The 19,857-nt window shown below is 41.1% G+C and overlaps 1 protein-coding gene across 1 annotated transcript in view; it reads right to left on the bottom strand.

Moving 5' to 3' along the window:
* Positions 1-3,159: 3,159 nt before the first annotated feature.
* adam10a (ADAM metallopeptidase domain 10a) overlaps positions 3,160-19,857 on the bottom strand; it is a 171,164-nt gene continuing 154,466 nt past the window's right edge. The window contains exons 14-16 of the mRNA XM_063065742.1: positions 17,703-17,923; positions 9,085-9,211; positions 3,160-5,074 (exon numbers count right to left, since the gene is read on the bottom strand). Coding sequence (XP_062921812.1) covers positions 4,971-5,074; positions 9,085-9,211; positions 17,703-17,923 — 452 coding nt within the window. The 3' untranslated portion in view covers positions 3,160-4,970. The remainder of the gene's footprint in view (positions 5,075-9,084; positions 9,212-17,702; positions 17,924-19,857) is intronic.

A 19,857-nucleotide genomic window follows, 5' to 3' on the forward strand; every position in this document is an offset into this window, starting at 1 on the left:
TGTGTATTAAAGGCAGTAAATTCTCAACTAATGGCTGGTTAGCACAATGTGTTGAAAGCTATACCACATGATACACAAAGTGCTTAAAATATATTGATTTATGGAAATTCCGTACCTGGGATTGCAATGGTGCATTTAATCTACAGAGTCAAGCAATTAGTATAATTAGAATGGAAGCCGAAAAAAATAGTCCTACATTGAAAACTGGCAAACTAGTTAAAAATTTCTGCGGAAAAGTATGCATATTTTTATACTATAATTTTAAAGGAACATTCATATTTTACTTGGGGGAAAAAGTAAAATGGTGATGTGATCAATGCCCCTCGTCACCATAATGAATTTTAAATCTTATACCATTTATTTCTAAATAATTATTTCTTTTACTAATAATGGTTCACAATTATGGTAAAATTTAAAAGCATATGTTTTCTATTTTAAGTACAAGGTTCAAAGTAAATTTATTAAAGTGCATATATGTCACCATATAAAACCCCAAGATTCATTTTCTTGCAGGCATACTCAGTAAATCCAAGGAATCTAGTAGAATCAATGAAAGACCACACCCAAGAGGACAAACAACCACTGTGTAAAAGACAATAAAGTTTACAAATACAAAAGAAAAAAGAAATAATAATAAATAAATATGCAATAACCATCCAGAACATGAGATGAAGAGTCTTTGAAAGTGAGTCCATAAGTTGTGGGAACAGTTCAGCGATGAGGCGACTGAAGTTGCACAATGTTGAGTGAAGTTATCCCACCTCATTCAGGAGCCTTGATGGGTGAGGGGTAATAACAGTTCCTGAACCTGGTGGTATGAGTCCTGAGGCTCCTGTACCACCCTCCTGATGGCCAAAAGAACATGCCTGATATTCCTGATGAAGTGAGCCAAAACACTATTATTTTTGTAAACTGTCACAAGGCAGGTGCACAATCAACAATAATTTGGTGAAACTAACTTAATAAGTTTGTATTCTCATGAGAAGTTTGCACTTTTAAATCTTCGATAATTTACTATTTTGTCCCAAAACTTGCCATATTCCATACATCTATAGAATTTTAAATCTCTGATTTGGTTGGATGCTCAACTTGAACGGCATCCAATCAAGAGAGCACCAGGTTTAATAGGAAATTTGACTGCATTTAATATTCATCCACAATCCTCTTGCTCCAAGCAACTCACTACTAGACTTTATTCTTTCTCTCTGACAGTAAGATTGGTGGCATCACATTTCAACCATGGTAATAGCTTTTAAGTCTCTCACTGATGTGCAGTGACCCAGAGCCACTTCAATGGCATCAATAACAAATAGAGAAGAGGATTAAAAAGGCAGCCAGTGCTTCACACTGCCTCTTACTCAACTCCTTAATTAAAATCTACTGAATGATACACCATTGCCTTTTGCTGATTTATTTTGCCCTTCCATATCTTTATGTGGAGATAAATTTGTCCAAGATTTCCATATTAATTTTGGGGGTGAAAGGACTATAGCCTCAGCTTGGATAGATGTCACCAGTTCTCTTTAGTCTGAAAAATTAAGCTGCTTCATCAGTCCTGATACAGACACTTAATAAATATTAGAACAGCTGAAGGAACATGTTAAAATTAAATGTTTCACATCCCACACATTGGTTTCACATCTCTGCATTTGTAAAGATAGAAACTTGACAGGGCCAGGTCTGCAGTAGCGGCCCAGGATTCTCACTTTTACAGCATCTGAAGAGTCTGCAGTAACAGATGTCTGGTTACATTAACAATAGTCTAAATGTTTTGTTGACACTGAAAACAATAGGTTGAAGGCAGACATCTGCCCAATTCCAGTCTCCAGCAGATGATACAAATCCCAGATTCCAAGCAAGTAGAACCTTGTTCCTTTGACTTCATGCAAAGAGCACAAACAGAACCCAAAAATCTGTATGCTGTGTTATAAAGTTATGTAGGTGAACTGCAGCTAAAATATGATTTAACCACACCGACTAATGAGCACTTTTCCATCGGTTGCAGTGCAATTTTGATTGTAAATGCACCTCTCTGCGTTAGGTACTGTATACGTAGAGATTGCAGCCACTTCTTCCTTAGTACAAAGACCAACCTAAATGAAATTATCAGTAATTAGCATTTCTAAGCAGTTTTTTTTAAGAGGGTAGATTCGATTTACTGGCTGCAACCATTAGTATTGCTTCCTTCCATTGTCATCTAAAGTTTGATCTACATCGAGTGCATTTAAATAAAACTCCGATGTTTGTGAGGGATCTTCAAAAAACTGTGGCAGAAAACCTGCTGGTGATAAATAAACATTTACAAGCCCTCAACCTTCTGATAGAAGACGGCTGTAAGGGAGGAGGAAATAAATATCAAGGAGCCCTGACAAATTCATTCAGCTGCCAGTTTTCTAAGTGATTCAACAGGAAGTACACCTTTCATGCAAGTCATGGCAGGAAAGACAAATGTCTTAAAATAACTAATTCCAAAACACGTTTTATTAGATTTTGGGGACCCTTAAGTTTGAAGTCTCGCTCAAAGAAAATGTTTTTGTAACATAATAATAAGAAATGTGGGTTGTTTGAGAATATTCACGATAAAGGAAACACATTCTGTTTAAACACCTTTGATTAAAATGCCCAAATACATTAATGGGATAGACATTGCAATATTTGAGGCATGTCAAATATTTTATGATATTCTAATGATACCATCTGAAACATCAACTTAGCTTGATGTTGCGGTGTCCGTTGAGTTTGGCAATTAGCTTGCAGTCCCAAAGAAATGCGAGCCAACAGAATTCAAAGGTCATCCGAAAGGGCAGCTAATCAGGACTGAGGCAAGCGAACGGGGGGCCTATATAAATGCATGGAATCCCAGAGAGAAGCATCAACAACTGTGCACTGAAGATGTCACCTCGACTGGTGATGAAACGTCTGCAAGCTAATTGCCAAGATCGGCACACACCACAACATCAAACACCTCAACCTGAACTACCAAATTTCACCACCATCCTAAACATCAACTTGGTCAAGGATGAACTAGGAACGATTCACTTCACAGTATTCAAATACAAATGAAATCCCTATGAATACTTATTTTCAACATGAATGTTGTAAGAATCCCTATACATCATGGCAAGGTATTTCTTCAGGTTTCACGATTATCATTAACTTCAATAAGACATTCATTTGGTTGCTCGAGTCTATTCTTTATTAATGCATTTCAAGTACTTCAAAAACTTACATGTCTTTGCACAATACTTTCAGCAACTTTTAGTAAAAATTTGCTCAGTGAACAAAAAGATACTGTATAAAACACAGTGGGCAATAAAATATGACAGTAGTATTGTTTATCTTTGAAGATTCTGAATTTCCATCAGGACTCATCTTTAAATGTTCAGTGCTCATCTCCTGAAGGCTTTAAACCAAAGTAAAAAGGACCCAGCAGTGAAGTCCTGCCTTTGTCCTACCACAGGATAATACACAAACAAAAATGAAATGACTAATACTCTAGATTTTTTTTAAATGTGCTTTTTGTAAAGCCCCATCATTGTTCAAAACAAACCCACTTTCAGCCCACATAATGTAAATGATGATTCCAAAGTAAAAAGAAATATTTCCAACTGTTAAGATCATTCAGGATTCCGCAGAATCACACATTAATTGCTGGGTTTCCAATACAAAATTCTTTTCTAAATCATGTACAAAAAGTTGTATTTGAAAAATGTTCTTGACTACTGTACAAGTTTTTACTATTTAAAAGAAAATAGATCATGCTATTTTAGAGTTTGGCCTGTCTGCCAGACATCCAATTATTTTTGAATATGTCCAAGTAAACACTTCATGTTGAATTTATAATTTGCATTTCAGTTTCAATCCCTAGTAAATAGAAATATCTAAACTCCCTCAAAAGAGTCACTGCTGCTTGTAAAAGAGGAGCACCTGCTGTTGAGTGGTTGCCCTTGTAATTATCAGAATTCACAGAAGTATGCATTTAAAAAAAATATAATCCCAAATTTTAAACACAAATTCCAAAATATAAAAATGATTTGTCACAATTCTTTCCACACTTTGTAAAGCAAAAGCTGAAAATGTTATTCAGACAAATCTGCAGAAAATTTCAGCAGAATTCAAACACGCTAGCTGATTTAGTCCCTAAAATTAAATCAAATAGTCAAACATTTGCACTAACTTAACCATAAATTATTAAACATATGAATTACAACTACAACATCCCCAATCCAGAGCATTCATTCTATACCTGGACATCTCAGGAACTGTCCAATCCTGGTATCAGACGTCATAATGGAGGCAATACAGATCGAAAATTTAAAGACAAATTTCATGGTTTTACTGTGTCACAGCTGCTATCAATAGAGAGGTCTTTTAGATTATTCATGTCCTACATTATCCTGAGTATGGCAATTAAACAGTAATCATTTGTTATTTTAAACAGCAGAAATGTATGCATTACAGTTAAGCTTATAAGAAGGTTCTCGCATACATCTTCAGGAAGATGTATGTGTATGAGTAAGTAGTACAAGCCAATGTTTGGAAAAACGATCTGTTAGTTTATCAAATAAGTTTCTAAACTGCTGAGTTATTATACATAAAAGCCTGAAATCGGCAGCAATAATAGCATTACCTATAATTGCAGGACTGTGCAATGAGAAAGATCACAAATGGCCAAGTGCAGAATAATCTCATGTAACTTTGATGCCTCATCAACAAATTCTCTTTCCAAGCATGATTTAATAAATTCCAAAACATAATCTGATCATTAAAACTGGATTAGAAGGGACACTGAGGATTTAATTTTCTCCATTTTAAATTGGAGGCTGCATCCATCATAAGTAATCCATTTCCCTCAAATATTAGAACCCAAAAGCTTTCTATCAGATTTGAGACAATGACAGGAACAGGTTTTCTTTGGAGTGAAATTTCCTGCTGTAGGCACTAGAAAGATCCAAGGCAAATGCTTCAGTTTAGCGTCTCATTTGGCCCATCTGATAGTTCTCTCTGGGTCTCTGGCGTGACTGTTGCATTGCCTGCTGCTGTTGTTGCTGTTGTCGTCTTCGCTTTAATGTGCCTGCAGGAGAAGAAAGTATTTCAGACATTCTACAGCATTGGCAGCACCGCTCTAGTACAGTCGAGAGCTATAACACTATGTGGAATATCTGGATCAAGAAGTGCCAGAAGCTACTTGGCCACTGAATCCCCAGAAGTGGAAACAAGTTTAATATTCCATACAATACATATTAATCAGGAAACTAAAAACTTAAGACTAAAATCATAATTTAGACATTTACAGTATCAAATGGATTATGAAGATGGGATCATCACTCTCAGATCTTTATTATATTTGCTTACTTACTTAGCAATGAAATATAAAGGTAATGGATACTCAAATATCCATTCTAAACTCATTTAACTTCACTCAAAGCTTACGATATCATTAATTAAGAATTTAAGACTTCACCCGTCTTGAATTCTATGGAATGGAAACAAAATGCTCAAAGAACAACCAAATTTAAGATGAGGTGTTACTAATATAAATTTAATAATAGTATACTGATGTGGGATTAACAAAATGAAGAACATGAATTTTCTGTTTTCAGATTGCCAGGCAATTTGAAACAGTGGTCTGACAGAACTTCTATCATGTAAATAAAATAGAAACGTCTCCCGAATTTATACAAATAGCAACATTGATGGGGAAGAATAGTTCTGAATTTTTCATTTAAAGATTGTGATGTTGTGATTCTGTATAGCGGAGATGCCAAATATATCAGAATAGGGAATTCAGTGATTCAAGAGCAATATCATAGGGTAATATGCAACAATATTGAAAAAGTAAATCTGACATGATACAATTTAGTTAGCACTTGGCTTCTGTTGGCAAGCACCACTGTAAAATACAGCCATCAAAAATGAAGAACACCACAGGAAAGGAGCTTCTTGGTCTCACTGTGGATGAAAATGGTGAGGCTGTCTACATGATTATCTAAGAATCAGAAACTGAAGCTCACATTCATTTATACTCCTAGTTACAGTGCCTACAAAAAGTATTCACACCTGCGCCCCCCAGAAATTTTCATGTTTTTTTCTCTTACAACATTGAATCACAGTAGATTTAATTTGACTTTTTTGCCACCAATCAACAGAAAAAGACTCTTTCATGTTAACGTGAAAACAGATCTCTACAAAGCGATCTAAATTAATTACAAATATAAAACACAAAATAATTGACTGCTGAAGTATTCACCCCCTTCAAGTCAGTGTTTACTAGATGCCCCTTTGGCAGCAATTACAGCCTTGAGTCACGTGGATAGGTCTCATCTGGATACTGCAATTCTTCCCCATTCTTCTTTACAAAACTGCTCAAGCTTTGTGAGATTGCATGGGGATCGTGAATGAACAGCCCTTTTCAAGACCAGCCACAAATTCTCAATGGATTGAGGTCTGGACTCTGACTTGGCTACTCCAGGATATTAACTTTGTTGTTTTTAAGCCATTCCTGTGTAGCTTTGGCTTTATACTTGGGTTCAGTGTCTTGCTGGAAAACAAATCTTCTCCCATCAGTTCCCTTGCAGACTGTATCAGGTTTTCCTCCAGGATTTCCCTGCATTTTGCTGCATTCATTTTACCCTCTACCTTCACAAGCCTTCCAGGGCCTGCTGCAGTGAAGCATCCCTACAGAATGATGCAGCCACCACCATGTTTCACAGTAGGGATGGTGCGTTTTTGATGATGTACGGTGTTTGGTCTATGCCAAACATAGCGTTTAGTTTGATGGCCAAAAAGCTCAATTTTATTTTCTTCAGACCATAGAACCTTTTTTCAGCTGCCTTCAGAGTCTCCCACATACCTTCTGACAAATCCTAGCCTGTAAGGATTTCCTGTAAGCTCCCCTCACCCCTAACAGTGGCTTTCTCTTTGCCACTCTCCCATAAAGCTGTGACTGGTAAAGCACCTAGGCAATAGTTGTTGTGTGCGCAGCCCCCCATCTCAGACACCGAAACTTTTAACTCATAGGTCTCTTGGTGGCCTCCCTCACTAGTCCCCTTCTTGCACAGTCACTCAGTTTTTGAGGACGACCTGCTCTAGGCAGATTTACAGCTGTGCTGTATTCTTTCCATTTCTTGATGACTGACTTAACTGCACACCAAGCGATATTCAGTGACTTGGAAATGTTCTTGTATCCATCTCCTGACTTGTGCTTTTCAATAACCTTTTTGCGGAGTCACTTGAAGTGTTCTTTTGTCTTCATGGCGTAGTTTTTGCCAGGATACGACTCACCAGAAGTCAGCCCTTCTAGATATAGCTGTATTTTTACTACAATCAGTTGAAACACCTTGACTGCACACAGGTCTCCAAAAACAGATCTCCATTTAATTAATCATGTGACTTCCAAAATCAATTGTCTGCACTAGTGATGATTTGGTGTGTCATATTAAAGGGGGTGAATACTCATACAATCAATTATTTTGCGTTTTATATTTGCAATTGATTTAGAACACTTTGTAGAGATCTGTTTTTATTTTAACACAAGAGTCTTTTTCTGTTGATCGATGTGAAAAAAGCCACCGTGATTCAATGTTGTAAAATAATAAAACGTGAAAACTTCAAAAGGGGAGTGAACAGTTTTTATAGGCACTGTAACATTAGGAATGTTTGGTAAATATTATGCAAGTATCTTACAATAATTTTGACATAGCAAGGAGGTATAGCAAAGGACCTATTTAGATGATAAAAACATAATATCATAGCAAACTACTGCAGTTCCATTTAAGGAAGTCAGTCAAGAGTTCTGGCAGATGTTTGAGACCTTATGCTCTGAAAGATTTCAGCTTTTGCTCAGATAGCTCTAGAATGAACACCTAGAAGTAGCAGGTTGCTCCATCTTTACTCATGGAAGAGCAAGTGGGATCAATCCCACCTTTACACAGAAGCTCAGCTCCTGTCGGCCATTTACTCTTCCTTGCAGAAAGCAGTCACAGAAAGCTGGTGAGGATCTCATTGGAAAGCAGAATGAAAAGCACCGAATATAACAATGAAAATTAACAACATATCAGTTGCGCTAACCGGTGCGTATGATTGCATAGCACAAATTGCCTCAGTGAGCAACCAGATGAGTAATGTCCTGCAGATTGATGCTGCATGGATGATCGTCAGAAAGAGCAAGCCATCAGCAGTCTGCAGCCAAACATATGCATGCATGCACACAATCTAGCTCGTTTTTCAGCAAGCAAATACTGGAGGGCGGCACTGTCAGAAGAGGCCTGCCCCAATCCAGCATAGACACTGCGGCACAGCACCCCAGCGTCTCTTCTCCTGTATGGTTGTAACACACCAGTCCGCAGTATGAGGCTTAGTCCACACTACAACTGAGGCCACACAGCTTCCCGCCATTGGTCTCACCAATAAACCAATGAACTAGACTTGCAGTATCTTGCAATCACAAGAAAAATGTCCAAAGCAATCACTCGTGGTTAGACTGCACACTGACTCTAATGCCTTTCCGTAGCAAGCAGCAACAAGGTTCACTCCAAATCCAGCTCCCTCAGCTCCCCCACTACCAAGCAACTCCCTGATGGGGCAGACCTGTAGTACCTGGACTTCTTAATATCCAGCAGTGTCTTCCAAACATTTAAAAAAAAGGAAGTTTGAAAAAGACAAAGACATCATAGGTTGGCTCTGGGGCGACTGCTGCATCCATGCATGCTGCCAGCTTACGAGAATATGGCTAAGTGGCTGAAGGACAAGATTACAAGTTAGTAACCTCTAAATACATTTCCTTTGAACAAAAATCTGAAGTTTAACTTCACCGAGAGTATGCAGCTGTCTGCTGACTTGGTAGAAAGGAATTTGTCAGTCTTTTGGGATGAGTTAAAAGACAGATGTAGAAAAATGTAGGGATCTCTCTAACTGATAGATGGTGCAGATAATCCCTTCTTTTATGGCTGACACTTCTGTTAAATGGAAGTATCAACAGGAGGCTGATTTCACTTACCTCTACATCAAACAAAGGCAAAACTTGGAAAAGCAATTCAATTAAATAAATTTGTTCTCATACAATGTAAAATATGTGGTACCTACCTGGAAGTGGTTTGGGAGGAGGCAGTTTGGGATTACTGCTTGGAGTATGCACACTACAAATTTTAATAAATCCAGCCATCAGCATGATGAGAGCAATTCCCATGAGTAGAACTGCCCACCAATGAGCCTAGAATAAAAAAAATCAGAATTTCTCCATTACTTGAATTCTGTAAGCACATCCAAACCCTTCCATTAACTAGAAGACAGGGGATCACACTTTACTGATGGAAATAGTAGAAAGGACAAACTTAAAGGCTAATGACGGTAAAACTATATAATACATGACTGAGCACTCAGACAAAATTATAGATATAAAATGCTCCACAACTTTTATTACTGGTCTGCCACCCCAACCAAACCGCCGCAGTTTCATTTACAAGGAAAAGCTTTTCCAAGTACAGCGGCTACAACTTTCCACTCAGTTTGCATCAGGAATAGGAGTTGTGAAGACTTCTACCCAGACCACTGCTGATCCTGTTCAACCCTCTGGTCATGATGCTCCATATGAGGGAAGAAACATTATGTGACACGAGACAGTGGGCTACACAGAAATTAAAAATTATAATTAAGCTCCCTCTCAGCTCAAATAGGCTATATGTAACCATGCTGAGATTATTCCTAGTCTCATTATTTTTTCATTTTTATTTTAATCTCAGGATTGAGATCCAAACTGGCAATGATTTAAATGGAAATATGCACTTGTAGATTAGTCGTGGCAAAGGGCAATTTAATTTCAAGAGGTGATTATTTTTTGCCCCACTCCCAAATAAAAGCAAAATAATTGACATTTTATTATACCTAGACACCTCTTTGCAATTAACTTAATCTTTAAAAAGTATTTTTTACAATCACAAGTCCAGGATTAAAGGAAGTATTTTAGAGTTTAGAGTATTAGCAGGTTTTTTAAGAAGTTGCTAATACAGTGGATTCTGATTAATTTGGCCATCGGTTAATCAGGGAAGCCACCTGTCTGGAGAACTCAAGCTAATTGGGAAAATAGCTGGGACTCACTGTGTTTACTTGGGATACTATGCTGCTTAACTGCAACAGGGGATTGCTGCTGATCGGTTTCTAACTAGTGTCAGTAGTGTGCACTTGTGTGGCCCTTAAATGCACTACACTGTGCTTAGAACCAAGTTTTTAAATAGTGTCAGTTGTGTGTGTTTGTGTTCAAAATGCAGTTATTTTTTGACTGATAATTAGCGAGAATTAAGCAGTAAGATAATTCAGAACTGTATTGCTCTCTGTGGTTTCAAGCATTCAGGCTTGGAGATGCTAGAAGTGGCCAGGAGGGAAAAGAAAACAATTTTACTACTTCAACAAGTTAGAAATTCTGAAGAATTTGAAAGTATTGACGATACTGTGGAAAGCGGCCAGTGAGTGAGTGGGCCAGTGAAGGAGTGGAGCTTTGAGGCTTTAACTCGAGAGGCTTCGACGAGAAGAGGTGGAGGACGAACTTGCTCACAGTTAGTCTTTACAAGGTCTCCTGAGATGGTGATGTGCCTCTCATGTGAAATGTGGCAGTCTTGGGGGAACTCCCCTCTCCCACAGAGTCACATCTGCCAGAAGTGCATACAGCTGGTTGATCTGGAAGACCATGTAAGGAATCTGGAGCAGCAACTGGATGACCTTCGACTCATAAGGGAGAATGAGGCAGTCATAGATGAGAGCTACAGGGAGGTAGTCACACCTAGGCTGTCGGAAGCAGGTCGTTGGGTGACAGTCAGAGGGGGGAAAGCGAAGGTGAGCAGACAGGTAGTGCAGAGCACACAGGTAGTGCAGAGCACACCTGTAGCCATTCCCCTGAATAATAAGTTTACCGTCCTGGATACTGTTGGCGGGGACGACCGACCAGGTGTGAACCACGGTGGCAGGGCCTCCTGCACTGAGTCTGACCCAGTGGTGCAGAAGCGTGGAACAGAGAAGAGGAGAGCTGTTGTCATTGGAGACTCTATAGTCAGGGGAGCAGACAGGAGATTTTGTGGACGTGAGAAGGACACCCGCAAGGTTTGTTGCCTCCCGGGTGCCAGGGTCCGGGATGTCTCTGACCGGGTGCACGACATCCCGGTACGAGAGGGAAAGCAACCACAAGTCGTGATACATGTTGGGACCAATGACATAGGCAGGAAGAGGGATGAGGTCCTGAAGTGTGAGTTTCGGGAACTAGGCAGAAGGCTGAAGAACAGGACCTCAAGGGTGGCGTTCTCAGGATTGCTGCCAGTGTTATGTGACAGTGATGGTAACAATTGGAGGAGATGGCCGTTGAATGCGTGGCTGAGGAGTTGGTGCAGGGAGCATGGTTTTGAATTTTTGGATCATTGGGATCTCTTCTGGGGAAGGTGGGACCTGTACAGATTGGATGGGTTGCACCTGAACTCGAGGGGGAGCAATATCCTTGCAGGTAGGTTCGCTGGCATGGTTCGGGAGGGTTTAAACTAATTTGCGAGGGGATGGGACCCAGAGTGATAGAGCAGTGAAAGAAGTGCATGGAGTAAAGCCAGATCTAACATACAGAAACAACAGGAATTCTGCAGATGCTGGAAATTCAAGCAACATACATCAAAGTTGCTGGTGAACTCAGCAGGCCAGGCAGCATCTATAGGAAGAAGCGCAGTCGACGTTTCAGGCCGAGACCCTTCGTCAGGACTAACTGAAGGAAGAGTGAGTAAGGGATTTGAAAGCTGGAGGGGGAGGGGGAGATGCAAAATGATAGGAGAAGACAGGAGGGGGTGGGATGGAGCCGAGAGCTGGACAGGTGATAGGCAGAAGGGGATACGAGAGGATCATGGGACAGGAGGTCCGGGAAGAAAGACGGGGGGGGGGTGACCCAGAGGATGGGCAAGAGGTATATTCAGAGGGACAGAGGGAGAAAAAGGAGAGTGAGAGAAAGAATGTGTGCATTAAAAAGAGTAACCACCTCCCCCTCGTACCCCATCTGTTACTCTTTTTAATGCACACATTCTTTCTCTCACTCTCCTTTTTCTCCCTCTGTCCCTCTGAATATACCTCTTGCCCATCCTCTGGGTCACCCCCCCCCGTCTTTCTTCCCGGACCTCCTGTCCCATGATCCTCTCGTATCCCCTTCTGCCTATCACCTGTCCAGCTCTCGGCTCCATCCCACCCCCTCCTGTCTTCTCCTATCATTTTGCATCTCCCCCTCCCCCTCCAGCTTTCAAATCCCTTACTCACTCTTCCTTCAGTTAGTCCTGACGAAGGGTCTCGGCCTGAAACGTCGACTGCGCTTCTTCCTATAGATGCTGCCTGGCCTGCTGCGTTCACCAGCAACTTTGATGTATCTAACATACAGAGAGGCTTTGAGGAAAGAGAAGCAGAATAAACAGTGTAAAGACAGTAAGGTAGAAGGGCTGAAGTGTGTGTACCACAATGCAAGAAGTATCAGGAACAAAGGTGATGAACTGAGAGCTTGGATACATACATGGAATTATGATGCCGTGACCATTACAGAGACTTGGCTGGTGCCAGGGCAGGAATGGATTCTCAATATTCCTGGATTTCAGTGCTTTAAAAGGGATAGAGAGGGCAGAAAAAGGGGAGGAGGGGTGGCATTACTGGTCAGGAATAATATTACAGCTACAGAAAGGGTGGGTAATGTAGCAGGATCCTCTTTTGAGTCAGTATGGGTGGAAGTCAGGAACAGGAAGGGAGCAGTTACTCTATTGGGAGTATTCTATAGGTCCCCTGGTAGCAGCAGAGATACAGAGGAGCAGATTGGGAGGCAGATTTTGGAAAGGTGCAAAAATAACGGGGTAGTTATCATGGGTGACTTTAACTTCCCTAATATTGATTGGCACGTGATTAGTTCCAAGCGTTTAGATGGAGCAGAGTTTGTTAAGTGTGTCCAGGACGGATTCCTGTCACAGTATGTGGACAGGCTGACTAGGGGGAATGCCATACTAGATCCAGTACTAGGTAATGAACCGGGTCAGGTCACAGATCTCTCAGTGGGTGAGCATCTGGGGGACAGTGACCACCGCTCCCTGGCCTTTAGTATTATCATGGAAAAGGATAGAATCAGAGAGGACAGGAAAATTTTTAATTGGGGAAGGGCAAATTATGAGGCTATAAGGCTAGAACTTGCGGGTGTGAATTGGGATGATGTTTTTGCAGGGAAATGTACTGTGGACATGTGGTCGATGTTTACAGATCTCTTGCAGGATGTTAGGGATAAATTTGTCCCGGTGATGAAGATAAAGAATGGTAGAGTGAAGGAACCATGGGTGACAAGTGAGGTGTTAAATCTAGTCAGGTGGAAGAAGGCAGCATACATGAGGTTTAGGAAGCAGGGATCAGATGGGTCTATTGAGGAATATTGGAAAGCAAGAAAGGAGCTTAAGAAGGGGCTGAGAAGAGCAAGAAGGGGGCATGAGAAGGCCTTGGTGAGTAGGGTAAAGGAAAACCCCCAAGGCATTCTTCAATTATGTGAAGAAAAAAAGGATGACAGGAGTGAGGGTAGGACCGATTAGAGATAAAGGTGGGAAGATGTGCCTGGAGGCTGTGGAAGTGAGCAAGGTCCTCAATGAATATTTCTCTTCGGTATTCACCATTGAGAGGGAACTTGATGATGGTGAGGACAATATGAGTGAGGTTGATGTTCTGGAGCATGTTGATATTAAGGGAGAGGAGGAGTTGGAGTTGTTAAAATACATTAACGGCTAAGTCCCCGGGGCCTGACAGAATATTCCCCAGGCTGCTCCACGAGGCGAGGGAAGAGATTGCTGAGCCTCTGGCTAGGATCTTTATGTCCTCGTTGTCCACGGGAATAGTACCGGAGGATTGGAGGGAGGCAAATGTTGTCCCCTTGTTCAAAAAAAGTAGTAGGGATAGTCCGGGTAATTAAAGATCAGTGAGCCTTACATCTGTGGTGGGAAAGCTGTTGGAAAAGATTCTTAGAGATAGGATCTCTGGGCATTTAGAGAATCATGGTCTGATCAGAGACAGTCAGCATGGTTTTGTGAAGGGCAGATCGTATCTAACAAGCCTGATAGAGTTCTTTGAGGAGGTGACCAGACATATAGATGAGGGTAGTGCAGTGGATGTGATCTGTATGGATTTTAGTAAGGCATTTGACAGGTTCCACACGGTAGGCTTATTCAGAAAGTCAGAAGGCATGGGATTCAGGGAAGTGTGGCCAGGTGGATTCAGAATTGGCTTGCCTGCAGAAGGCAGAGGGTGGTGGTGGAGGGAGTACATTCAGATTGGAGGATTGTGACTCGTGGTGTCCCACAAGGATCTGTTCTGGGACCTCTACTTTTCGTGATTTTTATTAACGACCTGGATGTGGGGGTAGAAGGGTGGGTTGGCAAGTTTACAGACGACACAAAGGTTGGTGGTGTTGTAGATAGTGTAGAGGATTGTCGAAGATTGCAGAGAGGCATTGACAGGTTGCGGAAGTGGGCTGAGAAGTGGCAGATGGAGTTCAACCTGGAGAAGTGTGAGGTGGTACACTTTGGAAGGACAAACTCCAAGGCAGAGTACAAAGTAAATGGCAGGATACTTGGTAGTGTGGAGGAGCAGAGGGATCTGGGGGTACATGTCCACAGATCCCTGGAAGTTGCCTTACAGGTGGATAGGGTAGTTAAGAAAGCTTATGGGTTGTTAGCTTTCATAAGTCAAGGGATAGAGTTTAAGAGTCGCGATGTAATGATGCAGCTCTATAAAACTCTGGTTAGGCCACACTTGGAGTACTGTGTCCAGTTCTGGTCGCCTCACTATAGGAAGGATGTGGAAGCATTGGAAAGGGCACAGAGGAGATTTACCAGGATGCTGCCTGGTTTAGAGAGTATGCATTATGATCAGAGATTAAGGGAGCTAGGGCTTTACTCTTTGGAGAGAAGGAGGATGAGAGGAGACATGATAGAGGTGTACAAGATAATAAGAGGTACAGATAGAGTGGATAGCCAGCGCCTCTTCCCCAGGGCACCACTGCTCAATACAAGAGGACATGGCTTTAAGGTAAGGGGTGGGAAGTTCAAGGGGGATATTAGAGGAAGGTTTTTTACTCAGAGAGTGGGTGGTGCATGCAATGCACTGCCTGAGTCAGTGGAGGAGGCAGATACACTAGTGAAGTTTAAGAGACTACTAGACAGGTATATGGAGGAATTTAAGGTGGGGGCTTACATGGGAGGCAGGGTTTGAGGGTCGGCACAACATTGTGGGCCAAAGGGCCTGTACTGTGCTGTACTATTCTATGTTCTATGTTCATCTTGAATGTTACAATGGAAATGAAGAATTGAAGGATGTAATTGTCAAAGCATAGTATGAAGGCAGTCCACTGTCTGCACTACAGTCTGAATGATTTTGCTCACTTACAATCAAAAGAACACAGCAGCATACACAGGATGAACTCCTCTGCCGATAATTATAAAAAACTAATACACAGTTTTATAATACGGTCGTAGTGGCATTCTATTAATTCGTTACTCTGTCTCTATTTTTTTTTAACATCTTTTTAACAATTTCCATGCAACTTCAGCTAATTGAGGTAGCCCTTTATATGGGTTAAAATGTACTGGTCTTGATGCATCTCAATTAACTGGAATCCACTTTAGTTGCGTAATTGAAACAGGGAGCAAAATAATAGTAATTTTATAAATAGGCAATAGTTACAGAGATGCAGAGGAACTGATTCTCCTGCCTTGGAAAAGTCAGATTTCAGCAAACAAAAGAAGGTTATGTAAGATTACAACAGGATCTGGATGGACCAACAAACGACAGATGAAATTTACCCTAAATGTATAAACTCTGATCTCAGAGTTCCCAGCCCAGGAAGAGGACTCTATCTATCCTTTGACCCTAAATAGCTTTAGAAATCTCTATAGGGCTCAGCAAGGTCTTTGGCAAATGGAATTTAACTTGGACAAGTGCAAGGTGTTACATTTTGATCAGTTAAACCAGGGCAGAAATCTACATGCTATGTGATAGGGCCCTGAAGGGTGTTGCAGAAAAGAGAAACCTAGGAATAAAAGGAATATAGTTTCCCAGATAGACAGGATGGCCCAGGTGATGTTCAGCACCCTTGCCTCTATCAGTCAAGCCACTGACTACAGGAATCAAGATGTCATGTTACAAATACAGAAGTAATTGGTGAAATTATACTTGGAGTATTGAGTGCAGTTCTGGTCAGCCACAATGTCATTAAGCTGGAAAAGGTGCAGAAAAGATTTGCAAGGATGTTTCCAGGACAACATGGCTTGAGTTATAAAGGGAGGCTCAATAGGCTGAGACTTTTCCTTGGAACAAAGGAGGCTGAGGGGTTAACCTTATAGAGATATAAAAAAAATCATGATGGGAGTAGACAAAGTGATGTCCACTTTCCCCCAAGATAGGGAAGTCAAATCAGAAGACAGAGATTGACGGTGAGAGGGGAAAAAGTTAAAAGACCTAAAGGGCAACATTTCACCCCTCTCCCCACCCCGATCCCTTCCTATACACACACACACACACACACAGCTGAGGGTACATGGAATCAGCTAATAAGATGAAGCTGCGTTGGTGTTTAGAAGGTACTTGAAGATAGAGAAGGCCTAAAGAGATATGGGCCAAATAGAGGCAAATAGAACTAGCTCAGATAGACATCTTGATTGGCACAGATAAGTTGGGCTGAACAGTCTGTTTTTATGCTCTATTGCTTTATCACTCTGAGAATTTACAAATATTTCCAAATGATTGAATACATGCCAAATAAATCTAAGTTACTACTTCTGCTAAACGTAATGAGTGTTATGCAAGAAGAGGATGCAAAGATACTGGCACTTTTGATAAGTATTCTGATTTGACATCTATCAGCTGTAATCATTTTATGAATAGAACATAATTTTGACCCACTAACTCCACCATGACTTTATTATTCCCCATCAGTCACCTTATGTTCAGCCTAGCGTCCCTTAATATGTACAATCAATATATATAAGCCATCGTACATATTTATGTTTATTGTGTTGTTATTATTATTGTGTTCCTTACCTTTTCTGGGTTTTTTTCTGCTACATCAGATACTGCATAACAATTATTTCGTTCTTCTTACACTTGTGTACAGGAAATGACATTAAACAATCTTGAATCTTGAAGTTACTTTTTCCCCCATTTTCACCCCAATACATTGGAGAAGAAACCGAGGGGATCAGCTATACAATGACCTCATGTGTTTATCAGTGCAAGCCAAAAGGGTAAGCAACAGCAAGTGGCAAATTAAATAACTATATACGAATAGTTTTTCCCTTCCTTCAGCTTCTTTACAAGTTCAGACTACAAAAGTTATTCTTCAATGCTTCTCCTTGAAATCATTCCTCCAACCTTACAGATGGAATTAAATATCTTAATCCCAGTATTTTTGTATTTCCACAGAGCTATCTTCACAGATCCAGCCAAAGAGATCCAAAGCACCAAAAGAGTGTATTGTTTGTTGTGTTCCGATATTTAGACAGTGAAGACACACTCAGAGACTAGCACAGCATTACATACATTAACATAGCAAACTGGAATATGCAGAAAAGATTAATTTATGTGCAAGTCGGACCTCTTTAAAACCAATTTCAAAACAAAAAGTTGTTCCCTTAATTTCTTTGTTTAAAAAAAAAACACAACTACACTGTACTCACCACAATCCATTCTGCAATATTTTCATAAAGCTCTGGATTAAAGATTGCTTTCTTTAGCCTGGCCAATGGACCATCTGCATCCACTAGTCTACATCTATTGAAGACATCACAGTAGCCTTTGAAATCATTGCAGGGTGAGCCAGGCTGTAGTGTGATGGTAGTGTGGTTGAAGAATTTCTGCCATTTCTCTGATCCAGTGCTTGCACATGTTGATGGTTTATCTGTAAAAGGAACATCAAGATTAAGTTTTGCAAGAGATCAGAAACCATCCTCGAGCATATATTCTACTTTTCACAAACAAGAGAAAATCTGCAGATGCTGGAAATCCAAGCAACACGAACAAAATGCTGGAGGAACTTTTTCATAGATGCTACTTGGCCCGGCCTGCGGAGTTCCTCCAGCAGTTTGTGTGTGTTGCCTATATTCTACTTTTACCATGTTGACCAACTGTAGCCCCTATAGATACAGAAGCAAAGCTGTTTCAGCTCACTGAAGTATCACATCAAATACTGCTATCAATATTCTTATTCTTTTATTTAGAGATACAGCTCAGAACAGGCCCTTTCAGCCCACAGAGTCACACCACCCAGCAACCCACCAATTTAATCCCTAGCCTGATCACAGAACAATTTACAATGATCAATTAGCCTACTAACTGCCATCATCTTGGTAGCAGTACATATTCCACTTTGGGCCTCTATCAAACAAGCTCTACAAACTGAGTGATGTAATCAACAGGCATGAATCAGCACACCCTAATGCCTTCTCCATCATTTTGGGGGAACTTTAACCAAGCCAGCTTGAAAAAGTCTCTAAATAATTATCACCAGCATGGCACTTGTGGAGCCAGAGGAGCCAACACACTGGACCATTGTTACGCCACCATCAAGAATGCATACTGTGCATTCGCATACCCACACTTTGGAAAGCCTGATCACCTGGCTGTACTTCTACTCCCTGAGTATAGGCCACGACAGGAGACCGCAGCTGCAGCAGACAGGACCAAGGTACGGACAAGGGAGGCGGAAGGGCGCTTACAGGACTGCTTTGAGTTAGCTGACTGGACAATAGTCAGGGATTCATCTTCAAGTCTGATTGAATATGCCACAGTTGTCACTGACTTCATTAAAACCTGTGTGGATGATTGTGTGCCTACAAGAACATACCATACACACCCAAATCAAAAGCCATGGATGAAGCAGGAGATTCGTGGTCAGCGAGGGCTAGATCTGTGGCATTCAATATGGTGATCCAGGACTATACAAAAAGGCCAGGAATGACTTACAGAGGGCTATCTCAAGAGCAAAAGGACAATTCTGATTGAGGTTAGAGGTATGCACATCAACTCTGGCAGAGTTTGTAGGACATTACTTCCTCCAAAGCAAAACCTAACATCATGAATAGCAGTAATGTTTCACTCCAAGATGAGCTCACAGCCTTTTTTGCACGGTTTGAAAGGGAGAATGAAACTACAGCTATGAGGATCCGTGCAGCATCCAATCTCTCATTGCTACAGTTGGCAGTTCCCACCTGCTTCTAAAGGGCAACAATCTTACCAGTGCCCAAGAGCAGGTGAGCTGCCTTAATGACTTATCACCAAGCACGACACACACCTACTGTGATGAAGTGCTTTGGAAGTTTGTTTATGGCTAGAACCAACTCTTGCCTAAGCAGGGACTTGGACCCACTGCAATTTGCCTATTGCCATAATAGGTCCACAGCAGATACGATCTCATTGGCTCTTCACACGGCCTCGGATCCCCTGGAGAATACTAATACTTATGTGAGGCTACTGTTTATTGACCACAGCTCGAGAAAATATAGGTTCTGGAATACTGCTCCGTCCCTGTACATTCTAATACGATGGAAGCCAGATGGTAACCTTGGACGTGGTGTCTAATGCAAACCCACTCACACGAACTTGTACTTCAACAACAATGGCCTCCATCTCACCTCCCAACGTACAGCAGTTCTTTCTACTTTGAAAAACTATTTCGGACCCGGGGAGTCTCCATGAGGAAATAAGACGATTATGCACGACATTCCTACAGAATGGCTACATGGTGAAGGAAATCAATTGGGCCCTTCAAAGGGCTGAAGGAAAATCCAGGAAACCCAACAACGGGAAGGAACCCGTCATCACCACCTGTATTCC

Source organism: Mobula hypostoma, chromosome 13, assembly GCF_963921235.1.
Source record: "Mobula hypostoma chromosome 13, sMobHyp1.1, whole genome shotgun sequence".
In the NCBI taxonomy this organism is placed as follows: domain Eukaryota; kingdom Metazoa; phylum Chordata; class Chondrichthyes; order Myliobatiformes; family Myliobatidae; genus Mobula; species Mobula hypostoma.